The 22,500-nt window shown below is 43.6% G+C and overlaps 1 protein-coding gene across 1 annotated transcript in view; it reads left to right on the top strand.

Annotated features, from left to right (window-relative positions):
• galnt14 (UDP-N-acetyl-alpha-D-galactosamine:polypeptide N-acetylgalactosaminyltransferase 14 (GalNAc-T14)) overlaps nt 1-22,500 on the top strand; it is a 100,190-nt gene that overhangs the window by 15,281 nt on the left and 62,409 nt on the right. The window contains exon 2 of the mRNA XM_068709233.1: nt 12,369-12,538. Within this exon, the coding sequence (XP_068565334.1) occupies nt 12,369-12,538 (170 nt within the window). The remainder of the gene's footprint in view (nt 1-12,368; nt 12,539-22,500) is intronic.

The following is a 22,500-nucleotide window of genomic DNA, read 5'->3' on the forward strand; positions in this document are numbered from 1 at the left end:
TTGCTAAACGGCACGAAGAGCGGAGGAAGGCTCCGGCTTTGTTGTTTGTTTTTTAGTATTTCAGGGACGATTTTTAGACATTTACTGAATATAAAACATTTACAGGGACAGAATACAACAAGATATATTTTCCCAGATTGTTTTATGCTCCAAGCACTCAACTAATCGATTAGTCGACTCGAGGACATCCCTAAAGATGATCCACAGACCTGCAAATGTCCAGCAACAGGTGTGTATCTCTGCTCGTTACATGCATCAAAAGTCTTTTCAAAATAAACTTCCGTCTTCACAGGAAGGCATCACAACTACGTTGTTAGGTTCAGTCTCCTGACTGAAATATGTGATTGTTGGACATGTTTGTTCTACATCCCTTCCCTCCCAACCCGCATGTTGTATATATTCATACAGTGTATATATATATATATATATATAGTATGTAATGGGGTTCCACAGTGTGTGTGCAGTCATGTGACAACACATTGTTCAATGTAGAATCTATTTCTGTGCTTTTAAAGAGAAGACAAGTGTTTTCTGCTTTCAACCCCTGACCTCATCTTATAGATACAGAGATAGAAAACACACACACACACACACACACACACACACACACACACACACACACACACACACACACACACACACACACACACTTACATACCACCCAACAGCTGTCAGACCAATTCCACTCGTGTCCCTGTGCTCCCATGATTCATTGCACCACTGGTACATTTCAGGTTCAGTGGAGAGTTCTGTGCCTGTGCTATGAAATGTGTGTGTGTGTGTGTGTGTGTGTGTGTGTGTGTGTGTGTGTGTGTGTGTGTGTGTGTGTGTGTGTGTGTGTGTGCGTGCGTGCGTGCGCGTGTGCGCGTGTGCGTGTGCGTGTGCGTGCGCGTGTGCATGCTTTTTAAGGATGCTTATTTGTGTTTGCACCTGTTCAGTTTGACTGAACTCATCAGGAGCTAGAAGTTCCTTCAGCACCTTTGTGTGTTTCATTTACACAACATCTGATGAACTGTGAAGATGAGGCGAATCAGACCAGATTAAAAAGCGGCGGCATTGTTTGTCATTTTTTACCTTTTGACGAGACAATAACAACGCGGCGTCTTGTCAATCGTTGTAATTTCCTGTTCTGTGCCTGCGATGTTTGAGAGGAGGCTGAATAGGAGACGTGCTGAGGTGGAGAGATTAACGTTGAAATGGGGCTGACTCTAAATATTTTGTTATTTTTGCTTGAAAACTCACTCAAATTATAAATCAATCATGAAAATAGTTGGATTGAATTTCTATTCAGAAACTTATTCTATTTATTTCTGCTCTGCATTGAAAAGGGGAAAACAAACAGTATGAGGTTGTTTTCAGTGCAACCATCTTTCATTTGCACAGCTTCTCAAGAGATGGAACAAATTCAACCAATAACAGTTATTTATTTTACATTAGTTACGTTGTTACGTTGTGTTGTCACATTGTTGCGTTGTCACGTTACGTTGTTATGTTATGTTGTCATGTTGTTACGTTATGTTGTCACATTGTTATGTTGCATTGTCACATTGTTGCTTTGTCACATTGTTATGTTGCATTGTCACATTGTTGCTTTGTCACATTGTTACGTTGCATTGTCACATTGTTGCATTGTCACATTGTTACGTTGTCACATTGTCACATTGTTACGTTGTCACATTGTTACGCTGTCACATTGTCACATTGTTACATTGTCACGTTGTTACGCTGTCACGTTGTTACGTTGTCACATTGTTATGTTGTTATGCTGTCACGTTGTTACGTTGTCACATTGTTACGTTGTCACATTGTTACGTTGTCACGTTGTTGCGTTGTCACGTTGTTACGTTGTCACATTGTTACGTTGTCACGTTGTTGCGTTGTCACGTTGTCACATTGTTACGTTGTCACATTGTTGCGTTGTCACATTGTCACATTGTTTTCACACAAACCATGATCTTAGTAGTTTTGTTGCCTAAATCTAACCAATTATTTTGCAACGTGGCATTGTGAGTTTCTGTAAGCGTGACACAAGACCATTATGAATCTTATTCATGAAACTTATATTTCGTTCAGAAACAACTGCATTCCCTGTATTCCGTGGGTTGTAGAAATATACAAATGTCAACATGTTTCACAGGGACTGGGTTTTCCTGCGCCATCTGTTAGTCTTACCTCAGGAACAGTAGGAACTTTTTAGGAGCCAAAAACCCCAAAACTTCCCTCCTGCGGGCTCAAAATGTAGATAAAGTTCCTGCAGAGCTTCTAAAAAACATTGAAAAAGACCCATCATGTTGCAGTGTAGAAATGGGGTGTGTGTGTGTGTGTGTGTGTGTGTGTGTGTGTGTGTGTGTGTGTGTGTGTGTGTGTGTGTGTGTCATAGACAGAGATGTATGAGCTGGAACAGAAAACAATGTAGAAACCAAAGAAGCACCACTGCTGCAGGGAGAGATCTATACACACCCTTAATTGATCACTGAGCAGTGTGTGTGTGTGTGTGTGTGTGTGTGTGTGTGTGTGTGTGTGTGCGTGTGTGTGCGTGTGTGTGTGTGTGTGTGTGTGTGCATTCTCTCTTGTGCTTGTATATGAGACAGAGTTGAGAGGAGAAGAGAAGGAGGAAGAGGAGAAGGTGTTTGTCTTGGTGTGTGTGTGTGTGTGTGTGTGTGTGTGTGTGTGTGTGTGTGTGTGTAGTATTGACGCAGCAGCGCTCTCTTCAGACCTGAGCTCAATAAGCCTCGACTTCAAACAAACAGCAACCACTTCACACAGGAGGAGAGGAGGCGAGGAAGGAGACACGAGGAGGTAAAAATAAATGAGGGGATAGCAGAGGAGGGAGGAGAAGTGATGTGGGTAGAAAGAGGGCAAGAAATGAGAGGACAGGGTGAGGATGGAGGGAAGATGAAAGCAATATTTACTCCGTGTTCCTGATGTGACAGAAGTATTTTCTCACTGTGTTCAGTCTCTCGTACTAACGAGGAACCGCGGATCAGAACAGCCACCTTGTTGGGGTCTGTAGGTGTTCGGGTCGGACCACAGGCTGTAAATGTAGACCGGCTTCCTCCCGACGCCAACGTGGAGCCAAAAGATTCCAGATGGGGGAGCTGCCATTTTCTTTTTCTTTTTTTATGCTTCTGACTTCATTTGGAGCCAGAGTCGTGTTTCAGTTAGCGATATCGATGTCCCGCCCATACAGCCAGCCCTTAGCCAATCAGGAGCCGAGCACGGCCGCAATCACAGCTGTCAATCATGATGTCGCCCCGCTTTTTTACAGCATCAATTAACCAATTAAAACCAGAAAAATGGCAGAAAAATGAAACACTTGAACATATATCAGCATGTTAACAACCACCTAAACTGACACCATCTTTAGGAAACATTTATTTGACATAGATTTTAAATTGTATTTTTGGTTTGGCCCATGCCCCATAGCTGCTAGCAAGGAAGAGGCGGGGTTTATGACCAATGGGAAAAGGCTGCTCTCATCCACCGTTCGTAGCAATACTTCCAAAAAAAGAATGGGTTGAATCGTGTGCAAAGGGATCATGTTGTCAGCGGTTGCAAGGGTTCTGCTGTTGTCTCCTTCACACACTTCATGTGTAAATGCTTAGCCAGAGCTTGCTAACAACAATACGTCTGCCAGGCATTATGCAAAGCAACTAAAGACAAACAAATGCGGTTCAGTTCTTTAAAAAGCATCACGAGGTACAGAGGAGGGACGCGTTGCCTTCAGACGCTGTCTCTCTCCTACCAGTACTTGCATACATTTTCGCTAATTAATTATCACTTACGAAAATAGATCAAACTCCGAAAATAGAAAAGCCGTCGGTTGACGTGAGCTGTGAACTGTGTGTCTGCGACAGGAAGGCGGCGGCGGCGGCTTCTCTCTCCGACGGGCCGAGCCTCTAAAGGCCGACGGCGCTCTGATGTCGATCTGAAGACGTAAAGTCTCGATCTGACAAAACCGTGTTTCTCCAGTTTCACCGGGATAACGAGACGGCTGCTCGTGACCTGAGGATCGTGAGCGTTTGATAACTCGCCGTGGCACAAAAACTAATTGGCGAGCGTGAGATGACGGGATCAGAAAGGAGTCTATGTAGATCGGGGCCGTCTTGAGTCATTTTAAAGATTCTTCAAACATGGATGTTTTATGCAGCCTGCGACCTGCAACAAATCCCACCTTTCTGTATTTGCGTTGTCTTCGTCTGACTCGCGGCTGTCTTGCTTCTTGTCTGTTTTTGTCGGATGTTTTGAATTAGTGGATTTCACTCTCTGCGCTGCACGATGCTTAATCTGAAAATGCATATTCATGTTCGTCTTATTGCTGCAGAGGATTTTAGGTTTTTTTTGCCTCTTTTTTTTGCATGACCAACGCTCAGCAAGAGAAATCATCTTTCTTTCTTTATTGCATGTTTTTTATTCAATCTTCTATTTACTTTATTGTATTTAAGCATTATTCAGCTAGAAGACTCTCATGAGATGTATTTTTTTTTCCAGACGAAAATGTCCGGCAACATAATGTTACAGAACCAACAATTCACTGACGGAAGAAGTAAGAAAAGCACAGAAGAAGGGAGATAATTCTAATCTCCATCCTTCCATAATCCCACCTGTGTAACCTGAGCCAGGTCGCTCTGAAACTGGAGGAGATGGAGGATCACCTGAGCGATGAAGCCGCAGATGACTGCCGACTCTGTGGCTTTAATCTGTCGTTTGAAAAAGCAAATAAGAAGAAACGGCGAAATAATTGAGATATCACAATTGTTTTGCCGCTTTGTTACGGTTGTTACAGAGGTGATGCATCACACTGTAATAGAGGGCTTGACGTCTGTGTGTGTGTGTGTGTGTGTGTGTGTGTGTGTGTGTGTGTGTGTGTGTGTGTGAGAGAGAGAGAGAGAGAGAGAGAGAGAGAGAGAGAGAGAGAGAGAGAGAGAGAGAGAGAGAGAGAGAGAGAGAGAGAGAGAGAGAGAGAGGTCATTGCTCATATGGTGCACACACACACACACACACACACACACACACACACACACACACAGACACACACACTCTCGCTCCATACATGATTTATGCCTTGGATATAATGGGTAATTCATCATCTGACTGGGGCACATATTAAGGTTAAGAGACACTGAGAGGGAGCGGGAGCTCAGCACCGTGTGCTTTATCAGAAATAACAGCAGCAGTAAATTGAAAACTTGATTTGTAATGTCTGTTTTTCCAAAAACTACACACCGTTCACCTACTGTATCTTCCAGTTTTCTTTGTCACTGTCTCGCACACACACACACACACACACTAAAACACACACAAACACACTAAAACACACTAAAACACACACAAAATAAATCGTGACTGCAGGACAACATCCCAAAAAAACCAACTCGGAAGTGTAATAACCGCACCGAATGTAGACGCTCGTCTGCATTAACACCCACATTTGAGATGAGCGGGTTGACGGTTAGTCACAGACTTGAGCTTTTGTGCCCTTGAGCAAGACACCAAACCCCAATTGACCCTGATGGTTAGGCTTGTTGATAGCTTGCCTTCATCAGTGTGTGTGTGTGTGTGTGTGTGTGTGTGTGTGTGTGTGTGTGTGTGTGTGTGTGTGTGTGTGTGAGGCAAATTGTAAAGCACTTTTGGTGCTTTTGGAACCGTTCTGTGGAGCTCTCTCGTGATCTACTTGTGCTACTGGGTTAGCCTCTGTGCTACTGGGTTAGCCTCTGTGCTACTGGGTTAGCCTCTGTGCTACTGGGTTAGCCTTTGTGCTACTAGGTTAGCCTTTGTGCTACTAAGTTAGCCTTTGTGCTACTGGCTTAGCCTTTGTGCTACTAAGTTAGCCTTTGTGCTACTGGCTTAGCCTTTGTGCTACTAAGTTAGCCTTTGTGCTACTGGGTTAGCCTTTGTGCTACTGATAAACCACTTGTGATTTGGCTCAGTGGGTTTAACTCATGAACATGATAACTTCTCACAAGCTCGTTTGTATTTCCTGTCGTCTGTTGTTTACTCTGCTAAAGGCTCTTTATAAATAGATGTTGCTGGTGCAGCGTTGACTGATGTGTTTGACCAATCACTGTACACTTTTGTCACTTATGGCTCCATATGATTGGTGGAATCATATGGTCTGAGGTGTCCGTTTCATGACTATAGTCGCCTCCACTTCCTCCGTTACACATGCAGAACATTCACCTTGGTGCTTACTGGTGGTACTACTACTGATGCCGCTAGTCAACCAATCTCAGGCTTGATTCACGCACATTTGGCGAGTGTCTGCAAGTCATGTTGCATCATGTCGGCTTACGTTCCCCCACGTCACGATGCAGCATGAGTGCGACTGTCCTTGTGGAAAGCATCGGGCCGAGGCTCAACCGGTCGGCCGCGTTACCTCGGAGACAAACCTGCAACCTTCCTGTTTCAAGACCTGTTGGTTTTAATACACAATGTCCTGTCCTTCATGCTCCTCTCTCTCTCTCTCTCTCTCTCTTTACCTCGGCTGTCTGTCTCCAATGCCAGCTGTCAAAAAGTACAACGCAATGTCTGTGACACCCGGCTGTGTGTGTGTGTGCGTGTGTGTGTGCGTGTGTGTGTGTGTGTGTGTGTGTGTGTGTGTGTGTGTGTGTGTGTGTCTCAGCTTTCTCATTATGATTCTAAATGTATCAGTCTGTCTCGTCTGGATGAATTAATAGCTTCCTTGGTAGCTTGGCGCGGACACACACACACACACACACACACACACACACACACACACACACACACACACACACACACACACACACACACACACACACACTCTCTCTCTCTCTCTGTTTGTCCGGCGCTTCGTGCCTCAGGTTGGTTAATTGAATGCCTGTGTTCATGTAAGAAGCCGTGAGAGGCATTGAGAGGATGCCACGCTGCATTAGGAGGACAAGCTGTGTGTGTGTGTGTGTGTGTGTGTGTGTGTGTGTGTGTGTGCGTCTTGTAAATAAGGACGGCGTCCCGAGGACCTTGAACGCAGCCTCTCCTGAGCTCCCAGCGAAGACGAGACGCAAACAAATCTCACAGGGAGGCGAGAAGGCCGCAGGTGTGTGTGTGTGTGTGTGTGTGTGTGTGTGTGTGTGTGTGTGTGTGTGTGTGTGTGTGTGTGTGTGTGTGTGTGTGTGTGTGTGTGTGTGTGACATGCAGACATGCTTTATCGCACCACGCCGCTGTCGTCTAGCTTCTTCTCTCGTCCCGTCTCCTCTGTCCTCTGCACTCCCCTTTCTAAGTCCACTTTCTTTCTTTCTTCCCTCTCTTCCTCCCCTTGCTCCTCCTCTCCTCCTCCTCTTCATCTTACCTTGTCCTCTCCTCACCTTTCCTCCTGCTCTCTCACCTCTTTGCTTTTCTTACTTGTTATGTCCTTTTTCTTAGTGTCTTCTGTCTTCCCTTTTGTTGTTTCCTCCTCTCATTTCCTTCCTTCATCGTCTCTTCCGATCCTTACCGTCCTCCTTGTCCTCCTGACTGCTTTCATCTTTCGTCTTTTCTCTTCTTTCTCACGTTTATCCTTTCCCTCTCTTTCCTCCCATTCCTCTGTTATCTCCCCCTCATTTTCTATTCTCCTCCTCTTTTTTTCTCTCTGCTTCCACCCCGTCATTCCCTTGCTTTTTATCTTCTCCTCTCTTTACTTTCGTCTTTTTCTCTCACTCCAATCCTTTCTCTCTCTTACTCCTCTCTTCTCTTTCCTCTATCCTCATCTTTCACTCTGTGTCTCTTCATTTCCTCCCTCTGTTGTGGCATTTTCACACCTCTTCTACTCCTTCTTCCTCTCCAATCCTTCTCTCTTTATCTCTTTTCCACTCGCTCCTCTGTGTCACCCTCTGTCCTTATTTCCTCTTTCTCTCTCCATCCTTTCTTCTTTTGCCTTTCTCTCCTCTCTACTTCCATGTTTCCTTCTTCCTCACACTTTCCCTCCCTCTTCTGTTGTCCTCTTTTCCTCTGTGTCCTTCAACCTCCCCTCCATTTTCATACCTCTTCTACTTCCTCTCCCTCTCTTCTTTCATCCCTCCGTCTCCCTCGCTTTATGTCTTCTCATCTTTTTGTACTTACTTCCTCTCTTCATTCCACAGTGTTCTTCTTTATTCTTTCTCTCTCTGTCTCTCCTCTCTTAATATCTTCCAACTCATTCCTCCGTTTCCTTATTTCTCTTTTTATTTCCTCCCTTTTTTCTCGATGCAATTTTTATTTCCTCCCTGTTTCCTCCTCCTCTTCTCTTCTTCCTCTTTCCCTTCTGCCATATTTCTTTCTTCCACTCTGTCTCTCGCTCTCTCTCTCTCTCTCTCACTTCTTTTGTCCTCTCTTCCTCCCCTCTCTCCTCCCTCTTGTTCTTCATGCTCGGTTGTTACAGCCACCAGGGGAAGAACTAAACACAGACTAACACACACACACACACACACACACACACACACACACACACACACACACACACACACAGAGTCTGACTCCCAGCCCTCTAATGGCCCCATTTAGACAATGTGTCGCATCAGCAAGTCGTATGGCTGAATAATGAGCAGAGAAGAAGAAGAAAAAGAAGAAGAAGAAGGAGGAGGAGGACAAGAGACGCTGAAGATGAGGAGGAGTGTCAGTCGTTTTTTTCCGCATCCCTCCATCCTGACTGCTGCTCCACCGTAAATGTTGTTCTCTTACACACACCATCAGCGCTGTCGCCCTGTGTGTGTGTGTGTGTGTGTGTGTGTGTGTGTGTGTGTGTGTGTGTGTGTGTGTGCGCGTGCGTGCGTGCGTGCGTGTGTGTGTGGTTGTTGGGGAGAAATATGGCCTCCGGGGTTTCTGCTGAAGCTCCTGTGTTATGTTTATGATGGGGCAAGAGAGAGAGAGAGAGAGAGTGATAATGTACATCCATTATGTCCCTCGCCCTCTCTCTCTCTCTCTCTCTTTCTCTCATGCATTGCACAAACACACACACTCACTCTCCATCAACTGAAACACACACACACTCCTCAGCCTCTCAAAAAGATACCTGCAGACACACACACACACACACACACACACACACACACACACACACACACACACACAGAGGCATCTGTACCGTCTCATAAATGATATCCTCTCTCTTTTAAACTACACTCACAGCAGAGCTCCGACAGACAGAAAGTGCAGCTGTAGCTCTTTTATTATATATATATATATATATATATATATATATATATATATATATATATATATATATTTTTTTAAGTCGTTGCCACCTTGTGTTTTCCTCCACCAGCTGTTCGGAGCGGAACAGGATTTACGTGCAACATTAACATTTTACATCTAATTTTATAACGTTTGGGTTTTTCTGGAGCGATGGAGGAGGGGGGGGGGGATCTTTCCGGTTCTCCTGCAGAATAACATGAAGCAGCACTGTTGTTTATTTTTGCTTAGCTCTGTAGCTGCATATGTTTTGCATTATTGCAGCCTATATTTTCCATAAGCGTTCTGTACGTTTTGAGAGGGATTTTATTCGCAGTAGCGAGGAAATCAACCTGCAGAGAGTCTGGAGCGCAAACAAGATCATCACAGTGAACATTTATTATCTTTATCTTGTTGTCCTCCCTTAATGATGCGTTCAAGGACACCCTGACATCTGAGAGTGAGCGGCTGGAAAAAAAAAATCATTTTTTTAAATGATTTTGTCCTTTCACGACATCCACGTTAAAAAACCCGTCTCCTGTGAAATGACGTTCAGGCTGCAGGCGTAGCGTCCTCGTGTCCTCGCGTCCCCGTTATCGGTCCTCTGGGGTTGATTTATCAATTCAGTGCAGTTCAGCAGCCAACCGTCGCCTCTCACGTGTCAAAATGAACCGAATGCTAAATCCGTTGCCACTAACTGATAAGTGATCAGCGACCTAAAGGTACGACGGATCACCTGCTGCATCTTGAGCACGTTTTATAAAAGCCTCTGCATGTGATTTTCACACATTAAAGAAAGTGCTGAAACAGGCTATTTGTTCCTTGAAGGAATGTCTTGATGGAAACGTTCATCTCAAGGAACAGTGACAGAGTTTGTTGCCCAAGATAAACCTCCACTGACTCCATCTATCGTTGTTTATCTTATTCTATTGTACGTTTTATTTTATTTTTAACTATGTCTGAATACGATTGTATCATCTGCAAACATTGGCAATAAACCGTTTCTGATCCTAATCTGCTGATTGTGGTCAACTTCTCCTCATACTTCCTCACTTCCTCAAAGTTACTCCTCATGTTTCATACGTTTTTCCTACATCTTCACATGATACATCTTTGTTGTGTTTATGAAAATATTGTGGTTTGGGTTTAAATAACGAGCGGCGCTACTTAGATCGACGTAGACTTACATACAGCCTTTATTCTTCCTGGTTCATGATTACAAATTGATTTTGTGAGATATCTACGATTGGATATCTTCCAAATATACATACGATATAATAAAGGCCAAATAAACAAAACTCCAGGCGTGAAAACAACCGTGAGCTTTGAGAATTGCTCAGCAGTATGGAGAAGGATTTGTCCTTTTTAATAATAAGGAATTGTCAGAACCAATAGTGTGTTCAACACGATCAGACTACTTATTAGGTTGGAAAACCGATCCACTGAATGATGACTGTATTGATTAGCGCTGCCGCTAACACTGTTACGACACAAACTCACACACCAGCAAAACAAGTTGATTTAATTCATTATTCAGCTGTACATTTCTTCTGATATAACTGGTTTAATACCTGGACAGATATGCGGACATCTGATCAACTCCTCTGCAGTTGCAGGAGTGTGTTTATTGAGGTTGAATCTCAGTGATCAGATCACAAACCAACGTAAAGCCTCCAGCACAGTAAACACACTGCTGAGAGACAAAGTGCAGCGTTCAGTCTCAGAACCAGGAGAGAGGAGAGAGACGACGAGACGCTTCAGTCCAACGCTCCGTCTTCTTAAAGTCCAAAAGAGCAGCGAGTTAAAAAAAAACACAACCTCTGAATCTTCTTTTGCTAAAATTACCTCTAAAAGCTCTCCTGGTGCTTTTAAAGAGCCAACACACACTCACACACACTCTCACACACACTCACACACTCACACACACACTCACACACACTCACACACTCACACACACTCACACACACACTCACACACACACACTCGGCTTATCTGTGCTTTTGATAATCACAGGTTACAATACCAGACTCAGAATGTGACATTTATGACTAAATCTCACATTCAGTTGTCATCCAGTTTGATGACTGACGCAAAAGAAAATGTCAGTCATCAGAATCCGGCTGCTTGAGAGACACCGAACATCCTCTGAGCTGAGATTCTAACGCAGGTTAGAGCGACACCAGCGGCCAGAACCCCTGGTTCACTGATACGCCGCTGTGGTAGACAGCTGGATTCATTCACTACATTTATGTCATCCTTACTCCAATTGGCGTACGAGAACACAAGTTACCTGACCGGGAAACCGACGCCGGCTTCTCGTTTTCGTCTACGAATTTCGTCACGTTGTTTTTTTTTTCCGTAGGTATGGCTGGACGAGACCGGTCGGTGTAACTTTGCTACGCTGTGAGAAGGCGACGTAGAGAGTGTGTGTGTGTGTGTGTGTAGCGACGTCTGTGCCGTGTTTTCCTGTTCCTTGTACTTGGTTGAAGTCGTTATTTGAGGTTTAGGATGTTTTTTCCTAAACCTAATTCGGTGGTTTTGTTGCCTAAACGTAACCCGCGGCCGTTACTCGGCAACAATGCGTATTAATGACGTCTGTGCTGTTCATACGCCTTCCTGTGAGATCTGGTTTGACACAAAAGATGAGAAAATATTGTTTTATTGTGCGGATAAGTGGTACCCAGCAGCTGCAAAGGATGCATGGATGCATCTGTGCCCTTTGATCAAAACACGAGCGCGCCATTTCATTTCCAACGTTTTTTGTCTGTTTAATGTTATTGCTTTTCTATTTTTTTTTTTTTTTTTTTATATTCCTTTTGGGTATTGTATTTCCATTTTAATTTGTTGTAGTTGGTCTGGTTTGATTTGATTGCGGCCCTGAAATGTTTTTGTTCAACCATGTAAAGCACTTTGTTTTGAAAAAAGTTTATTGTTGTCAGAGGATGAGGTACAGCAGCTTGGATGTGCACATTTTATATGGCTGCTTTTCTGGAGAATCAATGCTAGGTGTGTGTGTGTGTGTGTGTGTGTGTGTGTGTGTGAGCGAGAGAGAGATCTCATAGAAATGAATGGTTGTTTTGACATGTTGGTAAGTTGAGTTTCCTGTTACGGTGAGTCCGTATGTGTTCTAATTGGCTGGTTCCAGCGTTTTAGGATTGTCTGCGTTTCTTCTTTTAATGAACTCATTTACTGACTTTCTTTCTTTCTCTTTTCTCTCTGATGGACAGATGTCGGACGCAGAGTGGGAGGACATGTTGGAGGGCTTTGACGAGCGAGGTTACCTGAGCGCTCGGCGCTGGAAGCCCGGCGACGACCCGTACACCCTGTACGCCTTCAACCAGAGGGAGAGCGAACGCATCCCCAGCAACCGGGCCCTGAGAGACACGCGACACTACAGGTACACACACACACACACGCACGCACACACACACACACACACACACACACACACACACGTAACAGTGGTTATGATCAGTTGGAGAAAATACAAATCCTGTGTGGCGACATTTGTCCGTACAACCCACTATCACACACAAACCTGAACCAATCCCAGCGGGCTCAAACAAACACACATCAGAACACACACATGACACTGCAGATCGGTGCAACAGGTATGCACACACACACACACACACACACACACACACGGGTGGTCAAACTATTAATCTCCCGTCTTCGCTGAAACAAATTTAGATTAACACGTTTTCAAAGAGAGAGGGAGACAAAAAAAACACCAAATTACAATCCGTCTGTCGGCTAAGAAATTAAATTAAACACCAAAATAGAAATCCGCCGTCCTCGTCTTGTTGGAGAGACGCTCGGCGGGGAAGATAAGGAGCCTCGTCGCTTTGACGGCCGCCGCCTTCTAACTCGTTTCAGCAGATAATAAAAAAAAAAAAAAACACAACAACTTCCAGGCACTTGTGGAAAGCCTGAAGAGGTCCAGTGTAGCCAGGAGATCTCACACACACACACACACACACACACACACACACACACACACACACACACACACACACACTCCTGAGCTACACTGCTTCCATCACGCTCTCAACACTTAAGTGTTCATGATTTAATAGATTCACGGCGTGTACTTTTAAAGTCTCTTTCTCTCCGTCCAGGTTCGTAGTGATTGACTTTAATGAAGCTTCATTGTCAACAAAACCAATGGACTAACAAGTATTTTGTGTGTGTTAAAGCCTGATATGTTCTTCTTCCTCCAGTAAAACACATGAATGAGCTTCACTGTTGTTCCTTCATCACCACGAACACACACACACACACACACACACACACACACACACACGCACACACACACCGTCCTGCTGCCACAAATGCTCACTTAAAGCACCAAATGTGGATTCATCCGCCGGTGAAAATAGTCCCCAACAAAATGCACTATTTGCTCTCGTTTTGTTTGATTTAAAAACTACATTGACCAGCTGTGTTGGAACGTTTTCAAACCACAGTACGAGCTGCGTTTCAAAGATTTGTTTCAGAACCAATGGGCTCTGGGCCGAGTCAAAAGGTACTGGGACTAAAATCCTTTTTAAATGTGAGTTTCTATTGACTCAATCCCACCAACAGCATCCTGCTGCCCCAAATACTCACTAGAGCACCAAATGTGGATTAAACCTCTGAAAATAGTCCCCCAACGAATGCCTCCTGTTAGAGAAGCCTTTACTAGAAGCAGCTGTTTCAGGTTGTTTGGAGCTTTTAAAGAAATTGATGTTCAGGCGAGTGGACAGACGGTCATCACCCTTATCCCTTAAAGAGGTTTATTTACTACATCTATATTCATGTGTTTGGGTTTACAGATGCCATTGGCGCTGATTGTTTTCGTCTGTGGTGACCTAAATGCGTCTGACGATATGTTTTATGGAGCTGCAAAAAAAATACCGCAAAGAGGTCGATCAGTGGAAAAGAAAAACAAATCCCGCCCTGCCGGTGTTGCCGGTGTTTTTAGAGGTGAGCAGGCAGCTCGTTGTGACCCGGCTCTCTAATGGGAAGCTGCATGTGGGCGTTAATTGGGGCGGCTGTTTGTTCTGGCAGCTGCAGTGAACATGACTAAGACCTGGATGGCGGCGGTGAATGGTGGTGAATGGTGGTGAATGGTGGTAGTGGTGAGCACAGCAGGGTACGACTCCACGACTCACGTAGGAAGCTAAAATCTGTTAGCATAACTGGCACGTACATCGCTGTGTGTGTGTGTGTGTGTGTGTGTGTGTGTGTGTGAGATGTTTTCAAGATGTGTCCCGCAGATTATGGGATGTATGATGTCTGACTCAATCAGCTTCTGACGGCTTAATCGTCAAACTGTGTGTGTGTGTGTGTGTGTGTGTTTCTACACTACACATGTGTGCGCTAACTAAATGCGTCGTGTCGACCGTCTGCATCATCTGCTGTGTTTCCGGAGGAGGGAAATTCGCTGTCGAGCTGACATAAGGCGGCTGAAGAGTGTGTGTGCGTGTGTGTGTGTGTGCGTGTGTGTGTGTGTGTGTGTGTGTGTGTGTGTGTGTGACAGAGAAAGTGAGAAGTGTGTGTAGGAGGCGGGAAACCAGGGATACGCTTACACATTAATCTGCTAGCAGGGAGGTAGGGGGCTGATGGTGCTCATTTATCTTGTATAGGACAGCGATGAAGGGCGCGTGTGTGTGTGTGTGTGTGTGTGTGTGTGTGTGTGTGTGTGTGTGTGTGTGTGTGGACAGGTGGGGGTTTGCTGTTATGTGATTATCTGTTAACTCGGTTACCGTGCAGCTGTACATCTCAGGAGCGTTTGGCTGGGGAAATGATAGCAACCCATACTCTGGTAGGATAAAAAAATCCTGCAGTGAATTTTTCTTTTGTATTCTTAGAAACACCTTCTCTTCCACTGCAGACTCACTGAGGCGCTTCCTACACTCTGGCTCTTGCTCCCAAACGGAAAACGTTTGGTGGGAAACTTCAAAGGTGGTGTGACCGGAATTGGTAGAAAAGTGAGGGAAAGCAAACGTTGAAGGACTGAGATTTAGAAATGAACACGATGTGTGTTGTGGTCGAGCGTTTGTCTTCATCTCCGATCAGCCGACACGTTTTTCAAAAGACGTTCTATGGAATGAAATGTGGGCTGAGATCATTTATTCCTCACAGAACTTGCTTCAGTAACGGCAATTCTGTAGATATTTTAACCCAAACCACAATCTTTTCCTGAACCTAACTACATAGTTTTGTTGCCTGAACTTATGTAGTTTTGTTGCCTGAACCTAACTACGTAGTTTTGTTGCCTGAAGTTATGTAGTTTTGTTGCCTGAACCTAACTACGTAGTTTTGTTGCCTGAAGTTATGTAGTTTTGTTGCCTGAGCCTAACTACGTAGTTTTGTTGCCTGAACTTATGTAGTTTTGTTGCCTGAACCTAACTACGTAGTTTTGTTGCCTGAACTTATGTAGTTTTGTTGCCTGAACGTATGTAGTTTTGTTGCCTGAACCTAACTTCGTAGTTTTGTTGCCTGAACCTAACTACGTAGTTTTGTTGCCTGAACTTATGTAGTTTTGTTGCCTGAACCTAACTACGTAGTTTTGTTGCCTGAACTTATGTAGTTTTGTTGCCTGAACGTATGTAGTTTTGTTGCCTGAACCTAACTACGTAGTTTTGTTGCCTGAACCTAACTTCGTAGTTTTGTTGCCTGAACCTAACTACGTAGTTTTGTTGCCTGAACTTATGTAGTTTTGTTGCCTGAACCTAACTACGTAGTTTTGTTGCCTGAACTTATGTAGTTTTGTTGCCTGAACCTAACTACGTAGTTTTGTTGCCTGAACTTATGTAGTTTTGTTGCCTGAACCTAACTACGTAGTTTTGTTGCCTGAACTTATGTAGTTTTGTTGCCTGAACGTATGTAGTTTTGTTGCCTGAACTTATGTAGTTTTGTTGCCTGAACCTAACTTCGTAGTTTTGTTGCCTGAACCTAACTACGTAGTTTTGTTGCCTGAACTTATGTAGTTTTGTTGCCTGAACTTATGTAGTTTTGTTGCCTGAACCTAACTACATAGTTTTGTTGCCTGAACTTATGTAGTTTTGTTGCCTGAACCTAACTACGTAGTTTTGTTGCCTGAACTTATGTAGTTTTGTTGCCTGAGCCTAACTACGTAGTTTTGTTGCCTGAACTTATGTAGTTTTGTTGCCTGAACTTATGTAGTTTTGTTGCCTGAACCTAACTACGTAGTTTTGTTGCCTGAACTTATGTAGTTTTGTTGCCTGAACCTAACTACGTAGTTTTGTTGCCTGAACTTATGTAGTTTTGTTGCCTGAACTTATGTAGTTTTGTTGCCTGAACCTAACTACGTAGTTTTGTTGCCTGAACTTATGTAGTTTTGTTGCCTGAGCCTAACTACGTAGTTTTGTTGCCTGAACTTATGTAGTTTTGTTGCCTGAACTTATGTAGTTTTGTTGCCTGAACCTAACTACCTAGTTTTTTAATAAAATTATTTATTATATTTCTTTTCCCCAATAATCTGCAGTATTGCTTCTGAGAAAAAGGTGTGGAAATGATGAACTAAGTTGCTCGGAGAACGTTTATCTATCCACAGTCAAGTGTTTGCTCTTAATCTTTATCAGAATATTATCTCATTAATTAATGCTTTTTTTAAATTCTCTAGTTCAGTTTGATGCATTTTTTTTTTTGCATGATACAAATCTGCAAAAAGCAAACAAACAAACAAACGTTGTTCAGTTTGTTCTGAATAAACACATTAGAAACCTTTTAGCTGGAATCAGCGGCGACAGATGAGAGGAACTCAAACCTCAGTGAAAGACGCTGTTTGATTGACAGGTGGCTTCTGGGTGTTGTAGTGCAGAATCACATCGACATTGAGCCTTAAAAACAGGGGTCTTCAGGCAATTGCCATTTTTGATCACCTTATATTTTGAGTAATGAATATCATGTGTATGTTGTACAAGCTTTGTTGTATCATATACAACTTCAACTCCAAACACAAGTGTCCTGTTTGGTTTTTGGATCAGGTTCATCTGGTTCTTTTAGTTCAATCAATTTGCATATTTGAACTTTTCACCACAGAGTCAAATCTTCTATTGCTTCACCATTGTGTATAAAACAAAATACATTTAAATATCATTAATGCACCAAATACACAGATAAAAATCATTGGTTGTAGGGCGCTCGTTTTACTGCTCGCCGTCCCTATTTTTGGCAACCAAAGGCCAAGAATTGGTTGCCAAATTTCTCAAAAGCTTGGCAACCGTTCCCGTTACCGTCGAGCCCCAAAAAAACCCCCAAATGTGAAGACACAGAAAAGCAGAGAACCTGGTGGATCACCGCTCCAAAGGAAAGCTCCAGCAGAGCGAGAGAGAGAGAGAGCAGCAGGTCTTCAGAGGACGCTCCCGTTAGCGGGGCAGCGCTAACCTAAAGGCTACAGAAGCCGGCTTTTCACCTGAAGACGCACGGTTGGTCTCCGGAAAGCCTGCGGGACGCAATAAATCAGGACAGATTTTAAGAGCTTGTGGATGCACTGTGATGCAGGTGTAATTCCTACTTCCAATTAAAAAATGGCAACACAAACGGGAACCTTTTTAATCCTACTTCAAGATAAATGGGAACGTCTCCATCAGAATGCAAAGTCTCTCAATATCATGTTTACAAGACGTGTGATGAGCAACACAGCCTTCTGTTTGCTGTTGTCGGCGTCACGTAATAGAAGTGAGGGTTGTGCTCCAGCAACCGACAAAGCCCAAAAGTGTTTCTGCAGAAACCTCTTTGTGCAGTCGTATGTTTGTCTGATTCTGACGTTAATCTTCAAAGCGTCTGTTCACTCAGCCGATCAGCTGTGTCGCTCGGATGTGTGTTTGTTACAGAGTCGGCACATTTTGGGTGGGAAGGGGGAACCGGCGAGGTGTGGGGAGAGCTGGTTTTGTTTTGGGGGGGCAGATGGTTCAGGTCGTGGTTGTGTACGGGAAGAGGGCTCTCTCCCCTATCTCAAGTGTGAAGGAGGAGGAGAGAGGAGGAGAGGAGGCGAGGAAGGAGACGCAATAGATGGCTTAGGGGAAAGATGGGGAGATAAGGGGAAGAGGAGGAGGAAGGAAAAAGTCAAGTAGAGATTAAGGAGAGGAGAGAAGGGGAGGTGGAGGAGGAGGAGAGGAGATGGGGGGGAGATGCCACAAGCTGCTGAGAGGAGAGATAATTGCCACATGCAGAGCTTGATAGGCTGTGTGTTGGTGTGTGTGTGTGTGTGTGTGTGTGTATAAACCACTCCACTCCAGCGCTCTGCTATTATCTCGGTGAGCAGGGGAACCTCCCTCCGTCTGCTGTCCGACAGACAGGCAGTCTATAAGCCGAACAGCCGCTCCGCCGCGGGGATCGGATCCAAGCGTGGAGACAATGGGCCGATACGGTACGGAGACGAGGCGAGGCCTGCAGCGCCACACAACGGGTTGATATGGCAACCAGGAGGAGAGACGGAGGAGAGACGGAGAGGGAATGTGTTACCATATCTGATTTTAAAGGAACGCTCCACAACACCTGTTTGGCTCGACGCTCACTGGCCGTAGGCTCGGAGAAGTTTGTCGATTGCATTGGTTATTTGCATAAAAAAAAACACACAATTCAAATGATAAGAAAATGCATAACTGTATTCTTACTTCAATATTTAAAACCTACTTTGCATTAGTAGTTTTAATTATGTATAATAATCTGCTTAGAGCTGGTGTTCTTTCTCTAATATCGATTTAATATTGCCATCACTCAACTGTTAATTCAAGTTTCTCAACAAATAATTCATTTTACAAGATTAGAATTTGAAGACGTGATGATAATGTTAAAATTCACCTGAGCCCAATGCTCCGTTTTACTGAATGGAGCTTGAACGCATCATAATGTAACTCGAGGCATCCTCCGTTAACGTTTTTTTTTTTTTTTTAGCCAAGCAGGACTGTGCTGCTAACCGGCCGCTAACCGCTAACGTTAACTAGCTCTCCTGTTTATTTCAACACGGATTTGTTGTTGGTAATGTAGCATTATCAGGAAAAAAACAAAAATAGTATGCACGAGAGTTGTTGCATTACGTTGTTGCGTTACATTGTTGCGTTACGTTGTTGCGCTACGTTACTTTGTTAGGTTACTTTATTGGGTTGCTTTGTTAGGTTATGTTGTTAGGTTAAACTGTTCCGTTGTATTGTTACCTTGTTGCATTGAGTTGTTGTGTTACCTTGTTGTGTTACCTTGTTGCGTTACCTTGTTGCATTGAGTTGTTGCGTTACCTTGTTGCATTGAGTTGTTACGCTACATTGCTACATTATTTTAACTCAAACCATGATGGGTTTTTTTCTAAACTTACATATTAGTTACATAAATGAGCTGATAAACGACATGATGAAGCGATATCTGATCGGTGAGTGGACTCACGTACTCACAGATACCTCAGCCAACACTTGAGTCTTAATCAGAGTTTCTGATACTGACCAACATGTGATTTATATTGTCCAGATGGTTCCGGTCAATTTACGTTGGCTGTTTGAACGCGACAGTGATTGCATTGTGTTTGTGTCCCCAAATCAAACTCATGGGACAAGCTATCAAATAAAAAAAATAAAAAAAAGAGGGTTTCAACCAAATACATGTGAAGTGACGTTTGAATAAAAGACAATAGTGTGACTCGGCAACAAAACACTTCATGTGTCGCACAGGGGAATCACTCCAGCGGTCCACCGGTCGAGAGACGGCCGTCACCACAGTGAAGGAGGATTTTAAAGGGTGTGAAATCATCGCCTCTCTCTCTCTGCAGTCGGTCGATGACCTCGTCTGTGTTTTTGTGTGTTTGTGTCTGCAAAGTGTGTCTGTGTGTGTGTGTGTGTGTGTGTGTGTGTGTGTGTGTGTGTGTGTGCGCACAGTGGCGTCAGCGTCTTTTCACACTAAGTCAACCACTTAGTCATGTTTCCATGAATCACAACACGCAGCTCAACGTTCATCACCGCATTAGCTCTGGTGCCTCCCACGCTGAGACGCTCCTCAGCCTTTCTCAGATCACGGAAAAAAAAAACAACCTCTGAACTCTGACGACTGGAGGAGTTTTTATTTCCTCTCGCAATGCTCGTTTATTCCATTACCTGCTCCGGTGATGAATGATCACAGATGGAGGAAACACAAAAACAGCCCCGAGGCTTTTGGTTCTGCAAAAGAAAGTATTTGACCTCAAAAAACTTCCTCCAAGTAAGCACTGATTTGGTGATATGCACTTCCTCATGTGTCTTTGTGTTTAGAGTAGAGATTAGAGGTTGAATTTGGTTGAAACGTGGTTCTTTGGACACCTAGATTACATGTAAATCTACTTGTTTGAACCAGTCTGGTTGATAAAAACAGGTTGACAACTGTTTCCTTGTTTGGAGAAACAAACATGAACATGATGTGAGACTGAATGAGGAAGTGAAAAAAAAAAAGTATGATTTATTATGAGAATGTAATTACCTGAGTTTGAGCGTGTTCTTACTGGTCCGAGTTGCTTCTGTGACTCTTCTCACTGTTTACACTGAATTAAAAACAAAAACAAAAACCCAGGCCTCTGTGAGGCGAGGAAATCCCCTTGGTGTATTGTGGGTAATCTGCTGATGTGGAACCTGAGCTCTGAAGCACCCCGGTGCTCCACAACAGCGCGGAGTGACAGTGACGCTAAGCGGCTTTACGGCAGCTAGCGCCTCAGCTAACCGCTCCGCTCTGCCTCTTGAGACGACTGCGTGTGGAAACGATCGCGGCGTTACACTTGTATCTGCTCTGATACCCGATTACATTTGTTTGGCTCTTATTTCGCCTCAATGCTTTTGGATTCTGTCCTCTTTTTTTGTGGTTTTCTCCAAATTCCTACACCTCTTTCTGTGTTATGCGCTTTGTTGATAAGTGCAGGAAGAATTACAGGAAAATTACATTGTGAGAATTAAACACACGGCCGGTCCTTGAAATAGACTAGCTCTGACGTCTCATTGATTTCACCTCTTAAATCCACTTCGGTCGAGATGGAGAGGAAGGGGAGGAGGCAGATTAAAGGAGGAGTTTTTAATCCCTCGTATATTTCAGGCATGGATAGTGAAACTTAAAGAAACAGTCCAGCCTGAATCACTTTAACACACTCAGCTGTTGGTGTTGTGTTTTGCTCTGCTGGGTCCATTGTGGTGTCTCATTCCTCTCGGTAGAAGTAGACAAAGCAGTGAGTTCAAGTACAACGTCTCATCACACAACAACACAGAAGATAGATACTGATGATGGTGTTGTTTGTAATTGGTATATAGAGCAGTGGTTTCCAAATGTTTTATTATTTTATTTGTATTTGTTTATCTCTGTTCTTCCTTCATGTTCTTTTAAATGTAAAGCTCTGTCATCATATCTGCTCTATAAATACAGATTGCCTTGTGTAGGTGTCTGGACCCTCCCGATGAATTGCACTTGTTACGTTACGTTGTTGCATTACGACGTTGTTGCGTTACGTTGTTACATTGTTGCATCTAGCATCTTCAAGAGTCCAGCCATGCAACCTTTCAATTAACGATTTTATTAATTGTCAATGAATTGACCTGCTATTTTCTTGATTCATAAATAAGTCAATTGGTCAATAAAATATCAGAAAATGGTGAAAAATGTGTGTTTTCCAAAGCCCAATATGACGTCCTTTTAAAAACCAGATATTCAGTTTACTGTCACAGAGGAGAAAAGAATACAGAAAATTAAAGACGCTGGAATCAGAATATTTACTTTTATTTCTTCTCATTTGGTTATCAAAATAATTGGCGATTAATTTAATAGTTGACAACTAATCTATTAATCAATTAATCTTTGCAGCTCTTAAAACGTTGATTCCCTGTTTGTCTATCGTTCTATGTATTTGGGTGCAGATTGAGAAAACATTTTAAAGGAGATTGTGATGGAGGCACAAAATAAATGAAACATCCCCTCATTGAGAACAGTGGGCCGGGCCCTTCGTCAGTGTGCAGGATCTGTGAATGTCACAGTCAATGAAAGCACTCGGTGTTATCCAACATGGCTTCCAGACCGATGTCACACGTCACTATTAAAAATAAATGAATTCAATTACATGCTGTGAAATATGATAATTACTCTCACACTGCACCTATTTCACACTTTAATGTGAAATTTATGTACCGACTACTGTGACATGGCTCCAAATAGGGCTGTGTAATGGTAGCGTACGTAAGAGTGTGTGTGGGTGCGTGTGTCAGTGTGTGTGTGTCAGTGTGTGTCAGTGTGTGTGTGTGTGTGTGTGTGTGTGTGTGTGTGTGTGTGTGTGTGTGTGTGTGTCACACAGAGGTTGTGGTAGCCATCGATTGGCCCAGTCACACATTGATCTGTCTTCATTGATTGGCTGGT

This window comes from Cebidichthys violaceus, unplaced genomic scaffold (assembly GCF_023349555.1).
Source record: "Cebidichthys violaceus isolate CVI_PGR_0920_01 unplaced genomic scaffold, fCebVio1.0.p SCAF_14, whole genome shotgun sequence".
Taxonomy (NCBI): domain Eukaryota; kingdom Metazoa; phylum Chordata; class Actinopteri; order Perciformes; family Stichaeidae; genus Cebidichthys; species Cebidichthys violaceus.